General features: G+C 42.4%; 1 protein-coding gene and 1 long non-coding RNA gene across 3 annotated transcripts in view; both read right to left on the reverse strand.

Moving 5' to 3' along the window:
- LOC135280416 (uncharacterized) overlaps positions 1 to 4891 on the reverse strand; it is a 99448-nt gene extending 94557 nt beyond the window's left edge. For both annotated transcript variants that reach the window (XR_010347366.1, XR_010347367.1), the window contains exon 1: positions 4564 to 4891. This is a non-coding gene — a long non-coding RNA (uncharacterized LOC135280416). The remainder of the gene's footprint in view (positions 1 to 4563) is intronic.
- Positions 4892 to 13037: 8146 nt separating this feature from the next.
- Positions 13038 to 24180, reverse strand: LOC135280410 (kazal-type serine protease inhibitor domain-containing protein 1-like). The gene is made up of 4 exons (XM_064388273.1): positions 23198 to 24180; positions 17542 to 17702; positions 16690 to 16834; positions 13038 to 15333 (listed from the first exon to the last, which is right to left on the reverse strand). Exons 1-4 carry the CDS (start codon positions 23652 to 23654, stop codon positions 15188 to 15190), a joined length of 909 nt encoding a protein of 302 aa, XP_064244343.1. The 5' UTR covers positions 23655 to 24180; the 3' UTR covers positions 13038 to 15187.
- Positions 24181 to 25966: the final 1786 nt, after the last annotated feature.

The raw sequence follows: 25966 nt of genomic DNA on the forward strand, positions 1-25966 counted from the left end.
GGCTTTCAGCTGCTGCAAACACAATCCAGCAAGAAGGCTATTTTCCCCCTCCCCTCTAAACACACTGTAGTCTAAATTCTAAACCCTTGAGATACTTTTTTATGATAGTGCAGATCTGCCAAGTCTAAAAGCCCAGGTTCCCACACTGTGTGACCAACATCCCTCCGGTGTCAGGAGGTGACTTTATCTCTCCATGTGTATGTGCGGCTGCTCCCCAGAAACCCTGCAGCCAGGATTTTCACTCCTGCTCTCTCACCTTGGGTCCCCATCACTGCTATTTAAAGGTGAGGAAAAATAACAACACGGCTTGCTGGAGCACCCTATTGCCAGGGATCTTCACTTCCAGAGGGTTCCCTCAAGCTGCAGTACCCGGGACGAATTAACCACCCCAGCTCTGAACTCATCCAGGGCTACCACTGGCTGAGGAAGATCCGAGCAGGGAATGGCTAATCGCTTCACAGTAAAGAGCTTGCCTAAGTGCATTTTCATAAAAAAATTAACAGGCGAAACAAACACCGCCCTCTCACACGCAGCTGCCCGGTAAGACGACGGTGACATTTCCAGGGCGCCGCGCTCGTCCCCCCGCTGAGCTGCGGTCCGACAGCGCCGCGGCCGGGCCGGGCACGGGGCAGCGGCGTCCCCGAGCCCCGCACCGCCTGCCCCGCTGCGCTGCCCACGAAATCAGTCTGTTTTCACTCACAAAGTATTAAACGACTACAAGCATTCCCCCCAAAAATAAAATGCAATGGAACTAACAAGAAAAAGAACTTTCTGCCTCTATGCCTATAATTTCCAAGAACTAGGACTATTTTTCACTTCCAGAATAACTCCTAATGCAATCTCGTGAGAAAAACCTTCAGCCAAAGCAATCTCTCTTTTTACAATCACTGTGACAGTGTACGTGTGGAAACGGAACTGTTACAAGAGTCGGAACTCTGAGTATGAAAGCACCTTAAACTTGTTTCAAGTTCATGATTCTAAGTGAACTGAAGAAATTTCAGTAACTACTACCTTTGCTCAGTTGCATTTCCTTTGACAAATTAATCGGCAAGACTTACCAGTTTTATTGACCCTTGGCAATATCTTATGGCCAGTTAGGGGCACTCACAGCCAAGCCCTGCCCATCCCACAGGCTGCCGATCCAGCCTGTCCCAGAAGAACTGGGAATAGCTGCATATTGAACTACTCCAGGGAAGGCTACAAACCCCTCCTTTTGCTTTTTCCCCCCTCTGAGGGCAGCACTGCTTTTCCAGACAACTTTTTTCCTTCTACTCGGCCAGCATCCAAACCAGCAATACACCACAAAACAGTGACACTATAAAAACTAAGTCATGCCAGCAATAAAACAAAATATGTATTGATAGAAAATTGATAGACCAGTATTAACAGTCCTGTACAGTACCAGAAAGTCCAGTCCAGTATTCAACAGAAATTTAATATGTATATATTCATTCAAAGGTCTGCCTGTTCCAAAGTCAATCAATCTTGATGCATCATTTTTGTACTGGAATGGTTATGGCACTAAAAGTGTATTACAGCAGCATGGAAGAAATCTCCTGTCCTGGCTTGACTATATGATGCTTGTATCCCCAATCGTCTTGTTCTGTTTACACTGTATAATAAGTTTTGCGCCTTTAAGACTTGTTCCAGAGTGTGAAGGGGGGAGGGAAGAAGCCGCAGTTTGTTTTCAGACCCTGCACTCGCTCCTCCACATTCCTCCTGCTGGACTGCATTGTCTGCGGATGGACAGACAGCGGGACAGAGCTCTCTTTGGCTTTTAGTTGGTTTTAGCCAGCTGAGGCACAGAAGTTCCCCGGGCTGCGGTTTTTCTTTCTCCCGGAGCTGTTCGGAGCTGCTGCGGCCTGAGCAGCGGCCGAGCAGCGGCGGCTCCGCCCGGGGCCGCCGGGCCGGGCCTGAGGGAGCCGCTCTGAGCTCGCCATCTCCTCTGGAGCAGCCAGAGGTTTTATTGTTTAATATTGTTTGGGTTCTGTTGTTTAATAAACAGGGCTTTTTTCCACTTTTCTCCAAGGAGGTGTTTTTTCCCAAGCCGGTTTGGGGAGGGGCCAATTGAATCTGCTTTTCTAGAGGAGCCCTTTGGGGGTTCTCTCCCAAATTTGCCCTGAACCAGGACAGAGGTTTTGCTCTCCTTACTCAGACAGTAAGTTCCAGTGGGCTGGTTAATAAGAATGTCTCATTTACCTAGCCACTTCTCTTTTCCTATAATGAGTTTGCTTTTATTACATGCACATGCTTAAGAATATGAGTCAATTATTGAACAAAATTTGTATATTTATATAGAAGACCTGTTCTACATTTCCATTAGACTCTTCACCATTGTATAACCATTTTCTGTTTGTCTGTATGGAAGCATATGAGCAAACAAAATCATTACAACGTGGCTGAAGCATGCAAAATTTCCATTATCCATTCTGTAAATAAAACAATCCAAGCAATCCTGAACATTTATATAAATGTGTATTAACTTAGTCATTTGATGTATGTCTGACTTTTCTGCTTCCAAGCGTGAGCCTGTTTATTGCCAGTTTGCAGAGCTGCCAGCAGGACCCGTATGCGAGGATTTACAGCCGTGGGGGCAGCGTGCCATCTGCTGCTCTCCGAGCTGCTACAGCAGCTCCGGCACGCCAGCGCCCAGCGCTGCCTTCTGCTGCCTCCGAGCTGCAGAGTGCACACACAGAGCTCTGCCTGCCGGATTGAAAATGTTTACAAAAGCACCAAAACAGGGAGTTCAGATGCCTTCACACCCAGCGTTTATTAGATGAGCTGGCAAACACTGTGCTCCAGACCATGGGAATCTACCCACACAGATGAGGGGCTGCTGTACCTGTTCTAGGCCTGCTAGAACAAAACAAAAATTTGACTGTGAAATAAAGGATACTGGCAAATAATGTAATCAAACTATTGAAAAAAAAATCACTTTGAAAGTGCATTTTCAATGAACTCTAGGGGTCAAGAGTGGGGCTGGAATTCGGGAACATCGTTTGAATGGTTACACACCAGGAGAGCCTTGAAGAACTCCTGTCCCAGCCTGGTTCCATAGGAGCACATGCCAGGGGCAAAAGCAGTGTATGAAATACAATTTATCACCAGTTTGACTCATGTCCACTGATGGGGTGGGGGAAAAACAGAGACAATGAATCAACACAAAACTGTTTTCTTAAATTCACCCTACAGTGTTTCACCACATCCTTATAGTACAGCTTACTTCTTTCTGTTCCAAGTGCTCTCCAATAAATCAGTTGGAAACTTTAGCCAGCATTTTCCTCAGTAATTAACTATTTCACCCTCCCTATACAATGCAGTGGCAGGGCACACTGCTGAGCTGTCAAAGGGTCAGCTTGGACATTTTTCCTACCGATAACAAGGCTTCAGGTGCTTAAATATAAATCATGCACTGCCCATTTTTGCCTGCTGCTCCATACACATACAGACGCTTCCTCCAGCTCTCACTAAGCATGGGTATAAAAAGCTTGGGATACAATCGCCTACCCAACCCCTCAGAGCACACTGTACAGTGATGGGGCCTCTCCAGGCAGTTACACCCCAATCAGGCAGGATAACAGATGAAGCAGGAACCCTCAACATAATAATATTGTTATAATAAAGAGAAATTAATGATCAGAATGACAGCTACTGTAGAGCCACATTGCCTTTGAAGTGCCATCAGTGGGATTTTTGCTCATGAAAATACCTGGAGCACCAGTACACTTTCACACAGAGTGCCTCCTGCTCCTTAGCATTAGAGAAGTCCACCAGACTTTAAAAGAACAAGTCTGCTTTGACAACTGAAAGAAACACATTGCATGGAAAAGTAATTCAGCATAGTGCAAAACTTCCTTTTTAAAAGTAAGTGAGAAATTTGAAGTACATTTCAAACCTGAAAAGGTAAAAATATTCTGGAGATTGGGACTGTCCACCAGAAAACAAGGAAGGCATGCTACACAAGTGAAGCCAAACCTCAGTCACTGTCACAATTCTTGATAAAGATTTGCTTGAGGCTCAAACAGAATTATTTCTCAAGATCAATTGATCTTATCTTACTGACATTCTCTTTATAACATCTACATTATGACTGTCCCCTACAGTTAAGGTGAATTAACTGCTGCTTCTTCAAAAATGCATCTTACTTTTCCTTTTCCATATTTAAAATGCAGAAAAGCCAAGTAATGTGAGAAATACAGTGGAAACCACATAAATGAATAACTGTCAAAAGAACAGAACTATTAAAAGAATAAATCTTGTGTACCCAGCTGTGAAATATAACACCATATAGCAGAACCCAGCTAAATGTTTGAAATAAAAAATTGAAATGCAAAGTAACCTAAAATTGTTTAATGAACATTGCTGCTAAAATATTAACTCCTTGCATGCCAAAGCATACATGGTAGAAAGCCTGATTAGATGAACATCACCACAAGTGTTTCTCTCTCTCTCCATCCAGTAATTTTCCCCCAGCTGAGCTCAAGAGCTTTTATGAGTGAGATACACTGGCAGGTTCATTTCTGCACAGACTGAGTTCAAATGTTGTGGTTTACAAGTATTTACCTTTGAGCTGTGCTGAGGCTGGGCTCTCACATGCTGATCCAAGAACCACAGAACTGCCAGTTGTACTTCATTTTTATACTCGGGTAACTGATAATTCATCAAAGAAATCATGTAGAAAGCTCTTAATGACACAAACAAGCATTTTCAGGAAGAATTCTGAAATGCAAGTGTATTGCCACAGCCAATCTCTTTAGGAACCCATGAGCAATTTTTGTTTACGCAGCTTTAAGGGCCTCCTAAGGCTCGGTGACAGCGGCCTGTGAGCAGCACGCAGAGCGGGCCTCAGGGGAGCAGCGGTGAACAAGGGGCAGACCGTGATAGGCTGGATTCAAACTCAAACAGGGAACCCCAGCCAATCCCTTTGAACCACCAGTGCACCCATTCCATTGGCCAGTGAGCTGGGCGGAGCTAAGGCCCCAACCAATCACGTGCATAAGCGCGGGAAATTCAAAGTCTCTAGAAGGAGACGCCCAACAGCGAGCCTGTCTCTAACATCCGTGACAAGATTTTGTTTTGTTTAGATGCTAATTGTGCTAATTGGCCATGATAAAACATAAACATCACATAATGTTTTTCTAATTACTTTGTCATTATTATGCTGTGGTGAATTTGTAAAAGTGTTTTGGTTTTGTTTTTGTTTTTGTTTTTTTTTCTTGGAGCATCCCTTCCATACTGAAAGAAACAGAAGTTTGAGAAACAGGGGTATCAAACTGCAAGTGTAGAAGAGCAGTTTGAGTTCCCTGGATACTGAAGCTCTTGTAATTAGAAACAAATTTATATATGTACCATAATATGTAGTGAGTCAGCCTCACTCCCCCCACTTTTGTCTGTCCTAAAACATCTGAACCAACGATTTTTCTCCCCTAAATAATTACTGGTAAATATTTCCATATTATCATGATTGATTTCAAAGGATCAATTTCAGTCTGTGTCAGCCAAGAAAATTTATTTTTTTTATAGGAATATTCCTTTACTTAAACTCATGAGTTCTTCTGCTATCTATTCCTTGAAATCGGAATTCCCTAGCAATTCAAAAAATTAATTCTCACTTTTTGTCAGGTCTGATATATACAGACACTGGATTAGAAGTCAGTAGCTACTTCATCTGCAAACCTGTATATTAAAACCTTTCACTTTTAATAAAAATAATAGTGGAAGATTGCTAACACCACAGAGCCCCAGGGTAGATTAGGAAGGCAAGAAACAAAGGAGAAAACATAAAGCTTTTTCTCCACTTGTAAGTTGCATGTAATTTTTCATGTGTTAGCTAGTGGAAGAGAACAGGATCAAACATGCACAAGGATTAAGAAAGTTTTTGCTGCAAGAAATTGGTCATTCACAATAATCCCCAGCTCACTGCAAAAGGAAGACTCTAGTATTCACAATTTTAAATCTAGAGCCTTGGGTTTTATTCCAAACTCTAGTCTAAAAATAAGGCTAAATTTCCAGTTGTTGACCAGCAGCTCCTCTGCACTTCTTCACCCACAATAATTAAATAAAGGAAGTGCTGCAGAAAACAGCAATCAGAACTCGAAAGTAATAAAAGTTACACTTGGGGAACACACAAATGAAAGCCCCTCACCCCTCCTGACAAGGCTCTGGAGAGGTAACAGACTTAATTACACCAAAATGTTACAGAGAGGATGAGGGAATGGCTCAATGAGAAAAACACCTTGGCCTGATTTGACAGTGCCGCCTTACCACAAGAATTTGTCTTTCTTCTTGATTTCTCCTAGTTCAATAAAATAATTATTTTAGCAAATACTGAGATGGTAGGGCCCAGCAAAACTGAGATACAGTTAAATTAAGAAAAACATAAAAAAGAAAAAAGGCTCAGAATTTATACAAACTTTATGGCAAGACATAGAGAGATAGCAGAAAGATGGAGAGACAGCAAGAGAGACGTGAAAGAAGACTGGAATTTTTGTCTTTGAAGCTTTTTTGGTCACTGGAGCTTAATTGGGTGCCACATAATCCATTTAAGCACAGAATTTATCAAGTCATAAGAAATTAGGGACAATTATGTGAGCAATTTAGGTTCAATACTGAAAAGCCTCACCTCCTTCAAAAGAGCACACAAACACCGGTATGTCCTTCAGAGAGGTGTCACGAAATGAAGCAGCTCTTTTACAAGACTTTGCTGAAGGTCTTGAATAATCAACCTAAGAAAAGTAAGGACAGAACAAACAATGTTCCTTCCTTGCTAAAACTAGATGGATATTTGGCAGATTAATCATTTGACACCAGAAATTAAAAGTATGGCCCAGCACTAATTGCAGGTCTTATCAGGTTCCTGACTTGCCTCATTTTTTTCCTTCAAGGTTGTTCCTTTTTTCTGGATGAACAGGTCTGAGCACTTCCTCAGGTTAAGATGTAGGCAAAAGAAACTCATGAGCAGAAATACAACTGATTGTTAATTTTGCTTTATGAGTTAGGGTGACTGTGATGAGAGAAGTGATGTGTGTGGTACTGGACGAGTCCCTGCACTAAGAGTTTCCTGTGTCTATATGTATTTTTGCCAGAGAAGAAAGATGTTCTAAACCATTCATGGCTAAGAAATATTTCTCATGAAAGGCTTTACCAGCATCCCTTGCAGAAGAAAAAAAGACACTTACCAGATCCATTTCCTGAGTCAGTTCTGAGAGATCCATTCCTGTTACACAATGGTCCACAACGCCCTATGGGGGAAAAAAACAGGATTGCTCAAACATCAGGCTTTGTAGTTGCCATTTTCCAGAATTACTAGAATCAGATTCTATTTAATATTTTCCAACATTTCTAGAATGAAGGGGAATTGTTAGGCTGAAGCTTCCTAAGATGTTTAGAAGGCTTTCAAGCCAAATTTTATCAACATTAATGGAACTAGACCTTCACATTCCCTAATTATCTCTGAAAAACCCTCTCATCATAAATTTTAAGAATTGTCTGATAACAAAAATCCATCTGAAAACAGACTCCAATGAATTGGAGTCTAGACATCCACTCCTACACTTTTCTCAGAGGTCTCAAAGGTTCAGTATTCTAGCACTTGAAAGGTAAGCCACATGAAATTCAAACCATTAGAAAAAATTAAGCTGTGCAGAGATGGAAAAGATCAGAGGGCACTCTCAAAAATACATGCTACCTGTCAAAAAAAAGAATCATTCTCTTCCCTCCACAGTAGTTTACAAAGCATTGGTTTGAACTGAATGATAGAACTTCTGTCTAAAAAGCGATGCAGGGGGTGTTCAATATTCCATGTGAGCATACAATTTCATTATCAGAGCTCAAGATCCTTGGAATGTTTTAAAATCAGATACAATGCAGAATTGTGCAATTAATTAACAACATTTAACTGTCTCCATTCAGCTATGCCAGAGCTTTTATAGAACAATTAAATCTGCTCCTTGTTAAAACAACTAAAACCAGCTGCCTCAAAATCAATTAGGCCTTGCGATTTAATCTGGGGAAGATCTTTGTGTAGTTTTACAGCTGCAGTTTGCAGCCTCAGCTCCCCTGGTGTCCAAAATACCAAGTCATACTTGTCAATATTTTCCTGCTATTTGCTGCAATCACACTCCACAACTCTGAAGATCACCCAGAGTTCAACTAAAGAAAAATCTGGCTATTTACCAAGGGGTCTGACTTTTCCCTGTCCTCTATTTTGTACTGTCACTTGCACCAAAGCACGTAAGGAGAGACAGTTTAGGGGAGCTCTCAGGCAAAAGTTACATTGCTGCCCTATCTGCCTTTTGCATTTCACATTCTGTGAACAGTCCATTGGAATGTTCCTTGGATCCCACAAACCTGCAAAAAAGGAAAATGAACCCTTCCCTTCACTAGGTGTGAAACACTGTGTGCTGAATTACGAGGGGAGCTGGGAAGAGAGCTGCAGACCTGGCTGCTAATCCCTTTCCCATTAATAAATCACACTCAAATTCACACTGGATGAACCTCAATCCAGAACGCTAACATACATATATTTGAAGCTACCATATGCTAATTATTACATATATTAGTATTGTTTAGGGATTATTTCTTCAGTTTTTATGTAAAATTTAATTCACTAGATCTATGGTTTAATTTTCTTTTCTGCAGAAATTCTTAATTTAACTCAAGAAATGTCTTACGAAACTATATTTTGTATTTAAATCACTGTTTTTAATGAGCTGCACACTGAAGAGTCACACTGCAATCATTTTAATAATAAATGCAAACTCCAATTACAGTACATTCATAAAAATAACTGCAAAATGGTGGAGAAGTGTACTTGAGTTCATTTTTAATAAACATATTATTGCAACTTATCTTTTATTAGAAATTCCTAAAGTAATTCAAAAAGTACATTAACTTGAACAGTATTACAAACAAAGTAAGACTGAAATGCAAATGAGAACCTCACTTGCAAGAAACAAAAATTGTTAACTTTGTACTTCCTTACTGAGTTACCAGGATCACCAACACATATACACATAATGGATCATGCTGCAAGTAAATTGCCAAATAGCTCCAATTTTCCTATTGTTTTTTCTCATTAGAAGTGGAGAAAGGCTTAACCTTCACACAGACATGTCAGAAACGTGTTTCTACAGGAGATGAAGAAAAATGAAGGCATTAAACAGAATGGCTTGACAACAGGGGCTGCTATTTTACAACCACACCATAAAGGAGCGCTCTGAAAAAGAAAACCAAGAAAAAGCCATGACAGCTCTATGAACTCTGTGAGGCATCGAACGCCACAACCTCACACAGGCAGCAAAACCACTCTGGTCTTTCCCCATGGGACAATCTGTTTCAAGCAATGCACTTCAGACTTTTTCCACCCCAGTATGAAACCAAGGAACATAAAATGCCAATAACTATAAATGAAGAGGCCCAAACAAAAAAAACTAAAAAATTGGCAGAAGTGAACAATTTTTCTTACCACCAAACCTTTTTTTTTTTTTTACATCAGCAATAATGACTTTGAAGATGAGCTGATTTTTCAGCACATCAATTGTAATTTTACAATTACAATTGTAATTTTAGAAATAACATGAATAAGAGCTTGATGACAAAGAGAACCAATTTAGGTCAAGAAGCTACATAGTTCAGAATGTAATTTCCTGTAATAAAGCATTTTAAGATTAGCAACACAAGTTTTCTATAAAGAATATGAGCTTAACAGTTCTAATAGAAACTTACACAATAGATTTTTTTTTAAGAATTCCTATGGTTAGTACAATAATTAACATTAAATCATTAAACAGAGGTAAACATTTAGCAGCACAAAATACATTACATACACAGCCATTATTGTAGGACACATGACAGCAGTTTTTGAATTCATAGGACACTGGCAGGTAAAACAGCAATAATTCATTCTGGTCTCATACAGTGGGCACTGATTATTTCACTCTGGAACACAGCTCTCACAGCCAGCTGTATTCAAGCTTTTACAGGCAAGAGTCCCTATGAATTTTCTCAATTCAATCTTCATCTTCCCAGTGGGTAATGGACTTTGCAGTGGTTGAAATTCTGCTCTAACTAGCTTCAGACACCTCCTTTGCTCAAACCCTTATCAACAGCTGAAAGGTGGTTCCTAAGAAAACAATTGTGTCAACAGAGATGGTGCAGCAGTCAGACAGATGCTGGCTGCTTTAACTGATTTTGGAGTAGAAATAGACTTGAACAAGAAGTGGCATTTTTGATCACAAAGAACAGGAACTTTTTCCAAGAAACAGATTTACATCCTAATGGAAAGCATTAGATACTATTTCCCACACACACACACACACTTGTCATATTCTCATAACACTCAAGAATAAGCTGAACAAAATTATGTGGGTAGTTCTAGTCCCACCTCTCCAGCTCCCTGAAGTCCCAGGCATCTCTCTTAGCAGCCTGTCAAAGTTACCAAGAACCAGAAATGCTGGAGGCCCAGCTCTGCAGCAGCCCACCAGGCAGGCAGCCACGGAGCCAAGCCAACTGGCAGGAAACCAGGGAGGTTCCTAATCGAAGCTTTGCTGACACGGAGAAATTCCCACAAATGTTTTGATTTTAAACAACACTTGCTGACTGAAAACACTCTATTAATAAAGTTCAACCAGCTCTACCCAAGAGCAATTTGACAGGCATAACTCCTGAATTGTCACAGTTGAGGGAAAAAAATTTAATTTAGTGGTCCTTTTATGTGCCATGCCTAATACTCAAGTATTTAAATAAATGCCAAAAATGACCTCTCTCATGCTGCCGGAGCCTTGCTGTCAGCGGTGGAGCAGAGCCACAAGAGATGCCGGGCACATGCCTGACAGCTCAGTGGGTGTCTCCCGAAGCCCTTTCCCGCCCCCGCTTCCTTTCCCCGTCGTTCGAGGCCGCTTCAGTGACTGATGTTCATCTCGGACAGGTTCCACAGCCTCTGGTTTTCGGGGAAGAAGTGGAGCAGGAGCCTAGCACTGCCTTCGGGGAGCAGCGGCACGGAGGAGCAGGTGCGGCAGCTTCCCCCCGGCGTGGAGCGCCGTGGTCGCAGCCGGGAGCAGAGCGCTGGGAGCAGGGCGGTGGGAGCACGGGAGCGCCGTCCGTCCCGGCCCCGCACGGCATCCCGGCTCCACGCGAGTCCCGGCCCCGCCGCAGCTGCCTGGGCAGGGCGGCTCCCGGGCACCGTCGGCCCCTCTGCCCGGCCGGCCCTGCGCATCCCGTGGCCCCCGCCCCGCACCGCCTGAGCGCAGCACCGCGGACCTCAGCACCGCGGACCTCAGCACCGCCCTCCCTCCTGCCCCGAGCTCCGGCCCGTCCCCACGCACGCCCCAGCGACCAGCCCAGGTCCCACCTGGACGCGCAGCGCATCCTTCCGAGCGGCGCATCCATCCTTCCGAGCGGGCGGGCCCTGCGGGGCCGCGGCAGAGCCGGGGCCGGCCGGGGGTGCGGAGTGTGCGGGCCGGGCGGGGGGGACCTGGGGCGGACCGGGGGCGGACACGGGCGGAGGCGGTGCGGGGGCGGTGGAGACACGGGCGGTGCCAGCTCCCCCCGGAACCAGCGCGGCTGGAGCCTCGCGATGATAAAGGGCCTGAGCAGTTGATGTTTCCCTGATGCTTTATTGACCACATTGCAAAGATTCCCATGTGAAGCCTGGTAGCCCCAAAGAAGGGGCCCACACCGGTAGAATGTTTCTGGAAATGGAAATTGCTTTAGACCTGGAAGGAAAACATGAACTGGGTGTATTTGCTGGATTCATCTTCAGCAGTGGGGTCAAGAAACAATTATTATGACAATTTAATCAGGGTATGAAGACTGGTTTCTTTGTACATGAACTATCACAGTTGAATCACTGAACCATATGCTTTTATACAAAAAACCCCCTTCATTAATTGTCTGAAGCAAAATTATGGAAATGGGGTTAATAAATAAATAAATAGTTCAAGAGCAGAGTCTGTGGATAGCATATGTATCTAAGTGTGAGTGAGAGCTGGGCTTCCTGCAGGATGAGCCAGTTTCCAGCTTTGTCTGGAGTGTCTTTGTTCCTGGCCAGAAACATCTGTCCCCCTGGCCTGGGTCTCCTGCCTGAGGTGACGGCTGGGCAAGGACAGAAGGCAGAGCACAAAGCTATTCCACAGGGCAGGCAGGGAGCCCACGCTGTGTTCAGCTGCACAGGGCAGCCCTGGCACCCGCTTTAACCATCACTTGAATAATTTGAATCTCTGGAACACAGACAATTGCCTTTCTACATCCAATTTCTGCCAGCTATATCCTGATAATTTTAAGGGGAAAAAAAAATTCTCCAGCTAAAGAATTAAAGGATTCCTAGAGTAATAGCTGACACAACTTGAACACAGCAAGTAATAATATTAGATTGTGAAAGTACCCCAGCCTATGTCAGGGTCTTGCCCAAAGGACCTCCTGCAGCAAGCAGTGGAATTTCTTTAGCAACTTCTGTACAATTCCTTTACCTTCACAAGGGAGGGGGAAATGACGCAGTGAGGATGCTTGTGTGACAGGAGGAAGCTGTGCTATGAAGTTCAGATGTGCATGTCACAAAGTCTAATAGTCTTCTGTGGAAGCTCAGTTAAAGAAGTCTTTAGGTGCGCCTTGCAAAATACAGTACCAGGACTAATACATCATTTTCAGCTCAAGCCTGGCTCATTCCCCACTGGGTGGAATAAACCTCCCTTCTTGAACTTGCTGTTCCTTTGGGTTACATGAACACATCTGTTGCTACAGGAAAAGCATTCACAATTCATTGAGATCCATTGCAGGCTACTGCTTAGAGAGGACTGAACCTTCTCCATGCTTTTTTAAATTTAATAATTAATTACTTGATTAAAGCATATACACAAAACCAGCCATTTGTGTCCCCTCCTACAAAACAGAAACTGTAATTTTTCATGGTATCAGTGTTCTTTTTTTTTTGCATCACACCGAATTTTTTCCTAAAATGCAGTTTTCTTACTGAAAGAAATGGCTGACAATTTACAAGAACTTATAAAATATATTAAAAATACAAAGAGAGAGAAATGCAATGTATTTAATTTAGAATTCTTTGTTTTGGGACTGTTAGCTTTTCTTAAATACACAAACTCCATCAGGACAAACACTTGCAGGTATTTGCTAGAATTCTGCTGCACATTTTCTCATTCAAACATTCTTTTCTTTCTGTTTTTCATTTTCCATTAACAACAGCAAAAGGCCCTGAAGAATTCTTATTTCTTTCTATGGCTAATGATTTCAAGATTATTTTCTTGCCATGTACTATATCATACCAATCTATATTGCCACCATTTAGTGATTACTTTAGTAATCTAATTCATTAATTTGCAATGCAGATCACAACTGATCTTGACGATATGTCTGCATATTAAATAGTTCCATAAAAAGTAATCAGTCATTTCTATCAGATAATTTAAAGTTAATATATAGTGGATAAGCAAAAAAAGTTATTAATATATCACTAAGAAGATCAGGAAGAATCCATAAAAATAAAATCAGTAATTAAATATGAAGCCACTTCCTATTCCTAATTAAAACTAATTAATCTTTTTCAATAACACAATGACACACTTTCTTCTCATAAGCTGACAATACCCCATGAAGCCTGAAATGAGATAAATTATTCTTTGGTTGTTTGCTGGACAGAGGTCAATAATACCTCAGGGCAAACACTGTCTATAGCTAATTTCTTAAAGAATTTCAAATTGAAAAGAAAAATCTTTCTGCTAGCAAAAAAAGGCATAAATAGCACATTAAAAGAAGAATTTGTGAGGCAGTGTGTATGCATTAAAAATCCTACACAGTGTGTGTGTACAGTGCCCTTAAAGGCTCCTGTCATCGTGAATCCAGCTGGTGGGCAACTCTGTGTGTGCAAGGATCATGCATGGAGCTGTGCCTCAGCCCAAGGAGCCTGCTCATAGCCAGGCTTTCCCTGCAGGTGCCTGAGCTTCTGCTGCCTTAGTCCTGAACATGTTCAGTAATTTACTGCTGTTCATCTGCCCTCAGCCAGTGGGAACCAAAGGTGTAAGTGCAGGGTTGGTGTCTTCCGTTACCCATTAACTCAGAGCCAGCCTTCATATCATTAGTTAAAAAAAGCAATTGGAGAAATTTCTCAGGGTGCTCACTCAGCCCTTGGAAGTGCTGTGCTTTTTACTCCAACTCCTTTGATGTCTGGTTCATGGGTCAGTTGGAAAAATGTTCATGTGTTCTGGTAGTTTGCTGCTCTTTCAGCAGCCTGGCAATGCTGATAGCTCAGGGATAGGAGCAACTTGTTCATAGCCCCAGACAAAACACAGATCCTGGCTCCAGAGTGCAATTCCTGTGTTTTTGAAGGGCATGCATCGAGCTACAGAGCAGCTGCTGCCTTTAAACTGCAGGAATGCCCACCAACCAGCATCCTGTTGAGGGGGGAGATCACGATCCCAAACCCTGAACTGCTCCAAGGCTGCTGGGAGGGAGCTGTTGCTGTGGGGAGCAATGCAGGAGCTGTTACAAGAAAGAGCCCAAAGGTGTGCTCAGAGGTTTGAATGCACAAGGAATCTTTTCTGGCTGTGTTTGAGTATTGACTGTAAAACAGTACTTACTGCCTTTAGACTGTGATTGCTTCACGTATCTATTAACAGTAAAGAAAAACATTCCCCAAAAGACAGATAATTTACCTTTGTGAAATACAGAAAATTTCAAATGAGAAGGAAAATCCTGCTGAAACTTTCAAGAAAACATGAACTAAGGAAATTAAAGACAGTTTGCAACCTCCATACTTACTTAGGCTTGTTGCCATGTGAACCATCTCTTGATATTTCTTAGTACTTTACCAAAAAAATGAAAATTGATACAAAATAAAAATTTTGTTTAACTATTGGCATTTTTGCTCAACAAGTTAGAATATGTGAAAGAAATTACAAGATAATTTAAAAATTAATATAAAATTGTATCCCTTTGGCATACTTAGTAGAAAGGTGCACACTGAAGCATTTCATTTAATAGTCTAAATACATGGTGTTACAACTGTTCTTCTTCTTATTTCTGGTGAGTAGCATGATACACTTCATCCAAAGCTGCATTTCAGGAGGGTGGATACAAAAGTGAGTATGTGTGTTATCAGAAGAGCCATTTTCAGAACAGAGACTACTGGTAAATATAACAGTGTGGAAGGATTTGCACAAGAGATATACAAAAATTATTATTCAGAATTGTTTTCATTATCGTAGTTCCCGGATTCATATTCTTCATCATCTTCGTCATCAGAATTGTCATAATACTCCTCGTATTCAATGCTGTAGCTTGCGCTTCTACTGCCAGCAGTAAATGCAAATGCAGGAGACGGGCCTGCAAGATGTAATTGAATCCAGATTAAATTAGCTGAAGATAGGAGCACAGAGGAAGACTTGGGTTTGGATTTGTACAGCAAGCCTAGATTTTCTGAATCCCTGTTATCTATGAAAAGGACAGGGGTTTTAGCCGATAGCTTGACCTCATACCACGGAAGGTCATGAGCAAATTTCTATACAGAACCATGGAATCCCAGAATAGATTGGTTTGAAATGGATCTTAGACCTTATCTTGTTCCACTCCCTGCCATGGGCAGGGACACTTCCTCTGTCTCGGGTTGCTTCAAGTCGCGTCCTGGCCTTGGACGCTTCAGGGATGGGACAGCCACAGCTTCTTTGAAAAACCTGTGTCAGTACTTCACCACGCTCTGAATAAAGAATTTCTGCCTAACATCTAATCTAAATCTCTCCTATTTTAATTTAAAACTATTCTCCCTTGTCCAACCACTATCTGCCTGTATAAAAAGTCCCTCTCCCTCCTTCTAGTACTCCCTGTTTAGGGACTGGAAAGGTGCTGAGATCTCCTCAAAGCCTTCTCTTCCCCAGGGTTAACGCTGCAGCTTGCTCAGCCTATCCCTAGAGCAGAGGTGCTCCAGCACTTGGAGCATCTCCGTGACCTCCGGTGGAGCCACTCTAACAGGTCCATGTCTTTCCTGTGCTGAGAACATGTTTAAAATTCATTTAATTCCTAATTCTAATAAACTATGGTATCAGTCTTCTGTACCTCCTGTGCATCTTCAAATATTCCCAGAGAAAATAAAGCTTTGAAAGCCACTTATAGAAACTGGACAAATGACAAACTCCCCTAGACCAGGAGGTAAATATGACAATGCATCTTTATGCTGAATTTGCCAGGAAAAACAGTTCTCCATGGAGGAAGAAGGTTATTGTTCTGCAGGGCTGGGCCCAAAGCAAATCAGTAGCAAAGCTATTTCTTACATCTTTTGAACCACTCTCATTGAGGAACAACAACTGTTTCCTTCCTAATTTTATGAAAATAAACAGCTAAGCAAATCTGCCATGATTCAAAGACCCTCAGTCACCCCATCTGTTGTTCTGTGTCCTGCTAACATCAAAGGACTTCTCTGGGATAAGGACAGTGGAATAATGTGCCTCAGCTGTATGACTCCAATCCACAGCTTTCTATTTTCTGGAAGCTGGTATAATTTGCAGCAAAATATTACTATATAAACTGTTAGGGGATAAAGTAAAATAAAAGCTCGCAGAAGAGCGAAAATATGGTCAGTTTTGGGTATTTTCTCCTATGCTTAATTTTCATTCCAACAACCCCATCATTTGCAACCTGCTTTGTATGCATTTTTATATTTTTTACATCCAAATTTTAAAAAATTACCATCAATGACTTTCAATCTTGCAGAGGCATATGTTGCACCATGCTTATTTTTGGTGTAGCAGATATAAATGCCTTCATCTGATTTTTTGAGGCCTTGAATCTGCAGCCAGCCTGTCACACCATACTTCTGAGGCCCACCTCTTGCCTTTGAGAAGAAAAGAAATGGTTGAAATTAAGTAGCTAGGAGACACCATGATATTTCTCAAAATAATTGTGGATGGACTAAATATCATTACAACTTTTGGGTTTTTTTTAATGCCATCATGCTTTGATTCTGCTTATTCTTGCTGCATTGCGTTTTACCTTCTTGTTGCTCTGCACCTCGGAGTTCATGCTTTCCCATCTCTGCTCTTTCACCTTCACTACCTTGCACAGTGCTCACATTCCTGCTCCCCTTCATGCCACTCTTCCCCATGCTCCTCCTGTCCCTTGTCCCAGCAGCACTTACTGCTTCTTCAAAGCAGCTCAAAATCAGGCTGAGATAGGGAGTGAGTCTGGGGGAGTTGTTAGGGCCAAGGGGATCCTTTTTTAGGGCCAAGGGGGCCTGACCAAGCTGACACTCAGCAGCCAGGTTTTATGGATTGGTACGACATTCCATGGGCACTTTCACATTTCATGACTGTTTCAGCTGGCTTGGAGTAAAATCTCCTAAAGAAGCATAAGTGGTACCCTGGCTGTTGTTCCTTCTGCTGGGACTGCCGAAGCACTGACAGAATTCATCATTCTTTGCATAGTCACAGGGCCCCTACTTGGAATCTATTTATTTCAACAGTGTTGTGTTCTGGAGGAGGAATTCACAGATAACCCTGCTCCTGTTCCCAAACTGTATGGAAAGGTAAATTCAAGTTTTACCTGAACGGAGACATGGGTGTCATCTCCTGGCAGAAACATTTTATTCCCCTTTTTTTTCCATTCAAGCTGTGGCATAGGATAGGCCGACACCTCACAGCCAAAAATGACATCATTGCCAGTGTAATTCTGGGTATCCTGAGGTGGCATAGAAATAACAGGAGCTGCAAAGAACAAACAAGGTGCTTTAGGAGACAGTACACAAAGAACACAAACAAAAGGTTTGTTAATATTAATCCCTGCTTCACAGGATATCATCAGATTGTGTTTACCTTTTGGGTCTCACACACTGTGAAGAGCCACATGGTTCCAAGCAACTTTTAAAGCTCAGAAGACCTTGTGTCTGTGTTTTCTGAAAATGCTTATTCAGGTCTGTTTTCCCCGTTGCAGATGATCGTGGAACCCAAGCTGAAACTGAGGGCTTAATTTTGCCCCATGAGCAATGCCCAGCATTGTGGACCAGGCTCGGGCTCCCCGAGCAGAGCCACCAGTGCCCGACCTGGGCTTCAGAGGAAACCACAGGAAATTCACAGCACATGAGTCACAGGGTGATTGGATTGTGTGACAGCTCTGAATGTGTCACATTTTGGTTAGCTGAAAGCCAACACACTGCTATTGCTGGCGTTTTCTGAGTACATCATTGCCTTAAAGCTGCTAAACATTGTCGAGCACTGTTACCTGTGAAAGTCACAAGTTACAACAGCATTAATGAATTTTACATTTATCCTCAAACGCTATTGATGTCATCCAATACTGGTGTTAAGAATGAAAAGAACTGAAATTCAATTATTTCTGTAAGGTTTCATGTTATGCTTATTATACTTGTTACATTACCACTTGTTTCCTCGTGTTCTCGCACTGTCACCCCCTCCAGCGTTTATTGATTGCCTCGGAATTCTCCTTTTTCCCTTTTCCCGAAGCAAAAGCAGTCGGCCGCCACGAGAGGGAGCCAGGCCGGGGCTGGGAGGCACCGGACCCATCCCCGGTGCCTCCACACCTGATCGCGGGCGCATCCATCCCGCCGAGCGTGCGAGCGCCTGCTCATCTCCCGTCTCCGCAGGGGATGAGGATGTCCGGCGCCAGAGACAAAACAGTGGATTTGCTGTTAGCACAGATTTCCTGTGTTGGATAATTCTGCTTTTTTCCCCCTGGTCTGTTTGTCGACAACAAGAAAACTTTTGCCTTCTAAAATCTGTTTTCTATTTCCAGACCAGTGCTCAAAAAGGAATGCATTTACTGAGTGACTTGACTTGTATTGAATTATTTTTTTTCCACACATCCCAGATGCTTGGTAATAGAAACTTCACGTAAATAATTAATATTTTTACTTGCAGTATTTGAATCAATACCTAGGTGCAGCATTTATTCTTTGGCAGTTGAAACTGTAACAGCCTGTTCCATGTTTTCAAGCAACAATTTATAACACATTTGTCAGTTTTTAAGGATTAGTGTGTGTGCAGAAAATATTAAATTAATCCTGATTAAAATTAATTGCAAATATACATAAAACTATCAATATTCCCATTTATAAATGACTCATTAAACAATCTTGCTACTCTTTAAAAGTAAGTTTTTTCAAACTAGGAAACTTAAATCCTTAAATGCTTGTTCCTTCATGACAACTGTACATTCAGAATTTCTTATTTCAAAAATCTTTATTCAAATCAGCATTAACTGGATATCTTGGATGAGAATTTTTTTTTTTTTTGCCTATGAACTGATCACAGAGGGTCTGATATTAAAATATACTTTAAAATCTTAAAATGAATTGAAACCCCACTCCTTTTAATGATAAGCCCACTGTAGTTAAGCCTAAAATGTACAAAAGAAACCAAAAATCTACATTGACTCACAGAAGTTTTTTTAATTGTTCCCACACAGAGACAGTGCAAAAAACTTTTCAAATAGGCAGATATTGCCTGGTGAGTATTTTTGTTGTGCTGCTAACTCAGGTGTCCTGTGGATCCCCTGCCAACACGGACGTGTGGCCAAGAACTGGGTCCTGCCCGTGTCACTGTCCCCCTCCATCATTCAGCCACCCACGGAACACACCTGGAGTCTGGAGTACACAAAGGTCTGAATTACAAATCCACATTACAGCTGTCCAGCACTGCTGTGCACCAGGATAATTCCACACTAGGAACACCCTTCTTTCCATTAACTGTGAGGAGAATACAGCAGACAGCTGGGAAATGTCTGGACTTGGTCCCAGTCCTGCAGCTGAGTCCAGGGCTGGCAACAACTGAGACCAAACCCACAGCAAGCAGCAGTTCTGATCTAACCAAACTGCCCTTTCTGAATGTCAACACACCATCAGTACTTTCACTGTCCACCCAAACTTCAGAAATAAAACACTACCTCACAATATCTCACAATATCATTTTGCTGTGTTTTGTGGAAGAAAATTAAAGTAACATTCTACAATTTAAACAGAAGTTTATAAACTTTAGTTTTGAGTGTTTCAGGTTTTGTGTTCAGACAAATTCTCTCATGATATCTCTGTGTATTTTGTTTGCATAACTGATTAGAAACAGAGCTGTACTGTTATGATAACGTGTCATTTTGATTCCTGGAGTAGATAAATTTTTGTTGATAGCTAAGGAAAGTGTTCTTGTGTCCTGGCATCCAGAGCTGAATGGGCAGGAGCTTCTTCTTTTTGGTCCCAGTCAGTAATGAATTATCCCTCTGCATAATAGAAGATGTAAACCAGAAGCCAGGGGAAGTCAAAATACTTTTACCTTTCACAATCAACCTGACATCACTCCAGACCAATTAATTACATAATTAATAGGATATTTTTTCTCACATTGTATATGATTAATTTTTGCTAATATATGTCTGATTAGACAGAAATGGCATAAATTTTTGTGGCTTATTTGTTTTTACTCCAAAATTTACATTTAAAATAAATAATTTGACACAGCTAAATATAAAGAGAATCACTGCTATAATGTTCTGTTAGTTCATTAAATTATCAATGGAAAATGTTTGAATGTGAATGGGGATGGTTTAAGTGTGGAGAATCTGTATATAATCAATGTACTTAGAAACCTTGGTAAATTATTAGATAAACTGATCAAAACTAGTTTTTAGGAAAATAAATATTTTTTCCATGATTTTTTTAGCGAGCTAGGCCTTTTTCTTCTCCTTTTTCTGGCAAGAGAAGAAAGATGAAAGGCTGTATTCCTCTGATGAAAGGAGTTTATTGTTATTTATTTATTCATTGGTTGCTGTATACAATTAGTCCGTTTGGCATCAAGAGGAAACAGCAGATGCTTTGAAGGAGAGAAAAACAAAACAAAGTACTTTGAGCTGAGTGAAAGTTATATTTATAGCTTGGTACCAAAACCCTACAGGGCTCAGTGTTTGTTTCGCATGCAAATTGCCCTCAGGACAGCCCGTGCTGCAGCGTTTGCTGCTCTCAGAGCCAGGATCCTGCTGCCTTTTGTCACCAGCTGCCCCCGGAGCGGAGCGCGGTGCCCTGCTGGGCTGGGGGCTCCCGGGACAGCCGCGCCCGTGGCGGCCCCTCCGCGCCCGCTGCAGCCCCTCCGCGCCCCTCCGCGCCCGCTGCAGCCCCTCCGAGCTCCTCCGAGCCCCTCCGAGCCCGCTGCAGCCCCTCCGAGCTCCTCCGAGCCCGCTGCAGCCCCTCCGCGCCCCTCCGAGCCCCTCCGAGCCCGCTGCAGCCCCTCCGAGCTCCTCCGCGCCCCGGGCTCCGGCCGGGCTCTCAGGATTCCGAGGCAGCGTGGGGAGCGGCAGCTCGAGGACAGGAAAAGGGCATTTGTGACCCTGGTCGCTGCCAGCCCAGCACCCTGCCCAGCGCGGGCATGCTCCAGCTGGGCGCTTTCCTCCGCCACAGCGTCTTTCTTAACTAAACTGCGCAGCATTGACACGGCTGTGAACTTGCCGCAGGCTTCTGTACAATTCAGTAAGCCGAATGGTGAGGATAATTCTCTGCATTCCTGGAGGGAGGCTCCGGCTTTTCTGGGGAGCCAGGGAAGCAGTGGGAAAGCGCTGGGGGTGATGCCTGCGTACGGAGCAGAGCCGCCAAGATCCTTCTGCTGGAGGAGCAGCAGTGCGATGCGCCTCGGGGGCAACTGGGGGCTGCTGGATGACAACAGCAATTATAAGTGGTAGTACTTCCAAATTAAAAAGTCTCTTGTACGCGGCCAGTTCTGTTAAATTAATTAGAGGGACCACTGCTTTAAGCCTGTGTGCCTGAGCAGCTGCTGCTGATGCAAACTTACTCTCGAAGGGAGGGGCACTTCTGGCCAAAATTTTGCTGGAGGGGTTATGCCACAAGAACTACTGCTACTGAGTCCCAAACAAAGACTCCTTCCCAAGCTAACAGACTTCAGTTGTACTGCAGGCTGGCGTGCATGTCCCTTTCCTGGCAATCCTCATTTCCCAGCTTAATACCCTGATAGCAAATAAAGGATTCTCTAACGGATCCTTCTGTTGCAGGTAGAAAAAGGAAAGAAGCCTGATATTAACTGTTCATCACTTTTCCTAAGTGGTCAATATCCCTTGTTCATTCAATATAAAACCACAGTCTAAGACTGCTAGAGAAGAGCAGGTGATATATATTCGAGTTACTCCCAGTCTTTTGCCCGAGCTGCAATTTCAGATTCCCGGAGCTGTGACCCATTTGTGACCCACAGACCTCTTCTACTTCATTTGAGAAAATATTTGATTAACTTAAAAACCCACAGTAGTTTCTCATTTAGAAACAAACAAAAGCCTCTTCACATTTTCATTTTAGAGTCCTAAGTGATAGATACCCAGTAGTAATGACTTGTAGTAATGCAAAGAAAGAGAACAGCATATGAGCAGGGAGCAGGAGTCCCCTGTACACGCACCTAAGAATCCTTCCACTAAAAATGACCAGAGACAACTGTGCACTTTAAGAGTCCTTTAGGGAAATTGTTTCAGCTTGATTTTGTTTTACTATTTTGATTTCTCTTTCATGGGTTAGCTAGATTTTATGATGATTCTGAATTGGATTAGTTTGGACTTTTTTGGTAAAAAGAACAGAGCTGTTAATGAAACCCTGTCTTCTTCTATTGCCCCTGCTTCACTGCTTACCATGTATCCTCACAGGCAGATACAGACATGCACACATGTACCTGTGTGTGTATATGTATACATGTATACACAGGAGATATATATCTATATATATCTATATCATATATATCTATCTATATCTATATCTATATCTATATCTATATCTATATCGATATATAAAATGAGATCTGCTTTACTATCACCACTCTAAAATTAAATCAGTCCTGTTACAATAACAATGATTTGCCTATTCCTCCCAGACTATCCTATCTGTTTACTGATTCCCAACTCCACATACAGCTTCTGTAGGAAAAAAAATCGTGCACTGATTATTCAGAAGAGACCCAGGTTGTAGATTGATGCCTTTTTAGCTACCATGAGATTTAATCCACTAGTCTAATATAGAGGTTTATAACTGGCAAGATTAAGTACCAGATGCTGAAACACGTTTAACACAAAGTAGCATTATAACAGAATAATGATAATTGTAACAAAAACACAGTATTAGTTAATGACATTAGGCTAGAGTAACTAGTAGCACATCTGAAGATACGAATCAGCTGATTTTTCAGTTTGGAAGTGCCTCTGTACACATTACCTGATTCACATGGCCCTTTATGTTTCATGTTGATGTTTCTTTTCGCAGCGTAAGCCTTGTTGAACTGACAGATGTTTTCGTAGGTTTTCCCATCAGGTCCACAGATGCTTTCTTGAGATTTGCACACACACTGGGGTTCAGGGACTTCCCCAAACCTTGCTTCATCAGCATCCAACCTGCACTCGAGGTGATCCCCACACTGCCCATAAAAATGATTGCCCTGGTCCAAGTCGCAGGTCTGACCTTCCACGTTCCCACATTCCGGACAGCAGCCACAGCGATCCAGCACAGCCCCGGCTGGACAGTCCTTGGGCTCAGAGCAGAGTGCCAAATCACATTTTCCACAGCTATCTCCTTCCCTTAGGAGCCTCCACCAGCCTCGGTGGTACAAGGCAGGGAAACTCTGTGAAACCTGTACCAGTGCTACCAGCACTGCTGTAACCATCCGGTGCTTCATCTCGAGAGTGTAACAAAAAGAAGAAAAGGTCCTTGGAGTAAAGCCAGGGAGAGGAAAAAAAAGCAAACCAAAAAAAGAGCAAGCTAGTGAGAGAAAAACATCACAATCCTGATTTTGTTTTAGAATATAAGCTGTACTCCAAACACAGGCTTTAAGGAAAAATTAGTATCAGATTCCTAATCTGGAACTGATAATAAAAATGCATAAAGACCCAGCAGCTTTTCCCTAATGCAGTTTGGAATGTGAGTACTGCTTGCACAGAGACCAAACTGCCCCTTCTGACAGCTGAGTTGAAGCTCTCTGAAAAGCTGTTTGCTCCATGTCTCATTGAGCCAAATTTGCAAAGCCTTGCTCTACTGGAACGTTACATTGCAGCTATTGTGGAAAGGGGAACAGGGAAAAGGAGTGTAAAATGAAAAAAGTCACTGCTATGAGTGGCCCTCCCCTACATCAGGCAAAATAGATGTCCACAAAAAGATGAATATGTGTACAAAGAAGCACCCAAAACCCCAGTGCCCTGGGGCTTAGCCAGTACTCTAGAGACTAGAGCTTGGTGCAATACCAAATGTGATCCATTCCTGATCACAGCTAGAGGCTCTGAATTAACACTTTATTTACAGGCTCTGTACAAGCAAGAGGCAATCCAAGTCAGCCAGCATTGACTTTAAACTCTCAGGTTTAAGATGAAAGATGCCTGTAATCATTAAAGGACCCATTGTTTGTCTCTCCATATATTTTTTGTCCAGTGTTTATGGGTGTCTGTGCTTTGCAACACAAAATAATGTGGTCCATGTTTGGCTCTAAGAACAATGTGCAAAGGTTTAGAGCACAGGCAAACATGGGAAAATTGCTATAGCTTCAGAAGGAGATTCTTCTGAAGTGTTAGATGCTGTGCTCATCTTTTCAAAGCACTTCTTTGCCTTAGTTTCTTAAGATGTGCTTACACTGCAGGTTATGAAGGAAAATGAAAGAGGTAGCTTGGATTTCTTTCCGTGCTTTTCTGTGTGTATATGGCTGCCAATTCAGGGAGATGCCTTTGCATGGTCATTTCTCACCAGATGTTGCACTCCAAAGACGGAGTTCTTTCTCCATCTCAAGATTTAGACATGTTCCCTATCTCCTGGCAGAAATCTCCCTTCCTTTACCCTGCTGCTGAGATTTTGCAGCCCACAGGCTGCTGTTATCATTGTTCAAACTACATGCAGCTCACCAGCAATTCATCTTCCTGGCTGTGGGGGTGGAAGTGAAGCATCATGGACCTGCAACCCGGCAAGCATGGCCCAATGCCATGGGTCAAGGATCAGCACCACCTACAAAGGAAATGTCTCTGGGTGCTAGCTTAAAATAACCCTACGAGCATCACAGTTTGAAGACAAACACATAAAACTAGGACAATGTTAACAAGCTGTAATAAAAGAGAAGTCATGCTTCTGGCCTACTTTTCTTAAAATCTTCCAAAAGCAGCATTTCCTCATCTTTTTTTTTGTTCATGGTGTGTAACTCCTTGCATAAGCTCAGTGAAGGATGCATTTTGTTGTACCAGCCTTGCATCCTCTGGCTGCATTCACAAAGGCAAATCTTTTGAGGTCATGTATTTACTTTTCATCCCAAACATTTCCACAGTTTTTCCTAAATTCAGCTCCTGTACCTTCTGCACCATTTGAGATTACCTCTTCATCTGAGTTAAGTAGCAGGCTGCTTCAAAATCAGAAATTCCTTCTCCTAAAAAGCACAAAATTAAATTTCCCCCAGCCTACACTGGTAACACTTCTTAAAGCCAGCCTGGAGGCACCTGCAGGGCACTGAGTTTTTTCCTCTGATCACTGGGATAATTAATATTCCATATGTGCAAGTTGTTGCTTTGAACTCTGAATCAGACTGTAAACATGTAAATTATGTGTGTAATTGATGCTTTTAACATTGAGACTCAGAAAAAAAAAGGTAACCTCAATTTAATGGGAAATTGATTATTTTGTCCTGTTTGATGCGTTTTATTTCACATTTCTCTATCAAGTCCTAATTGGACATTTAGTTTTGCATTATAGGGTCTAGTCATCACAGTCTATTTTATAATCTGTCTGTACAGCTGTAGGGGATGAGTACCTATAGGACAAGGATTTGCTAAGGCTCATATGAAGTAAAGGAATGTTTATAAGGGTGAAGCCATGTGAACAAAGTCGAGCCAAAGCAGGAAGGAGGTGCAGGCCAGCAACACCCCTGGTAAGGGTGAGGTTTGTCTAGCATCTCTCAGGAAATCTGGGATCTTAGCGCTGAAAAACAGTGAGTGTATTATAAGGAAGTACCTTCTGTGA

The sequence above is a fragment of the Passer domesticus genome, chromosome 13 (genome assembly GCF_036417665.1).
Source record: "Passer domesticus isolate bPasDom1 chromosome 13, bPasDom1.hap1, whole genome shotgun sequence".
Lineage (NCBI taxonomy): Eukaryota > Metazoa > Chordata > Aves > Passeriformes > Passeridae > Passer > Passer domesticus.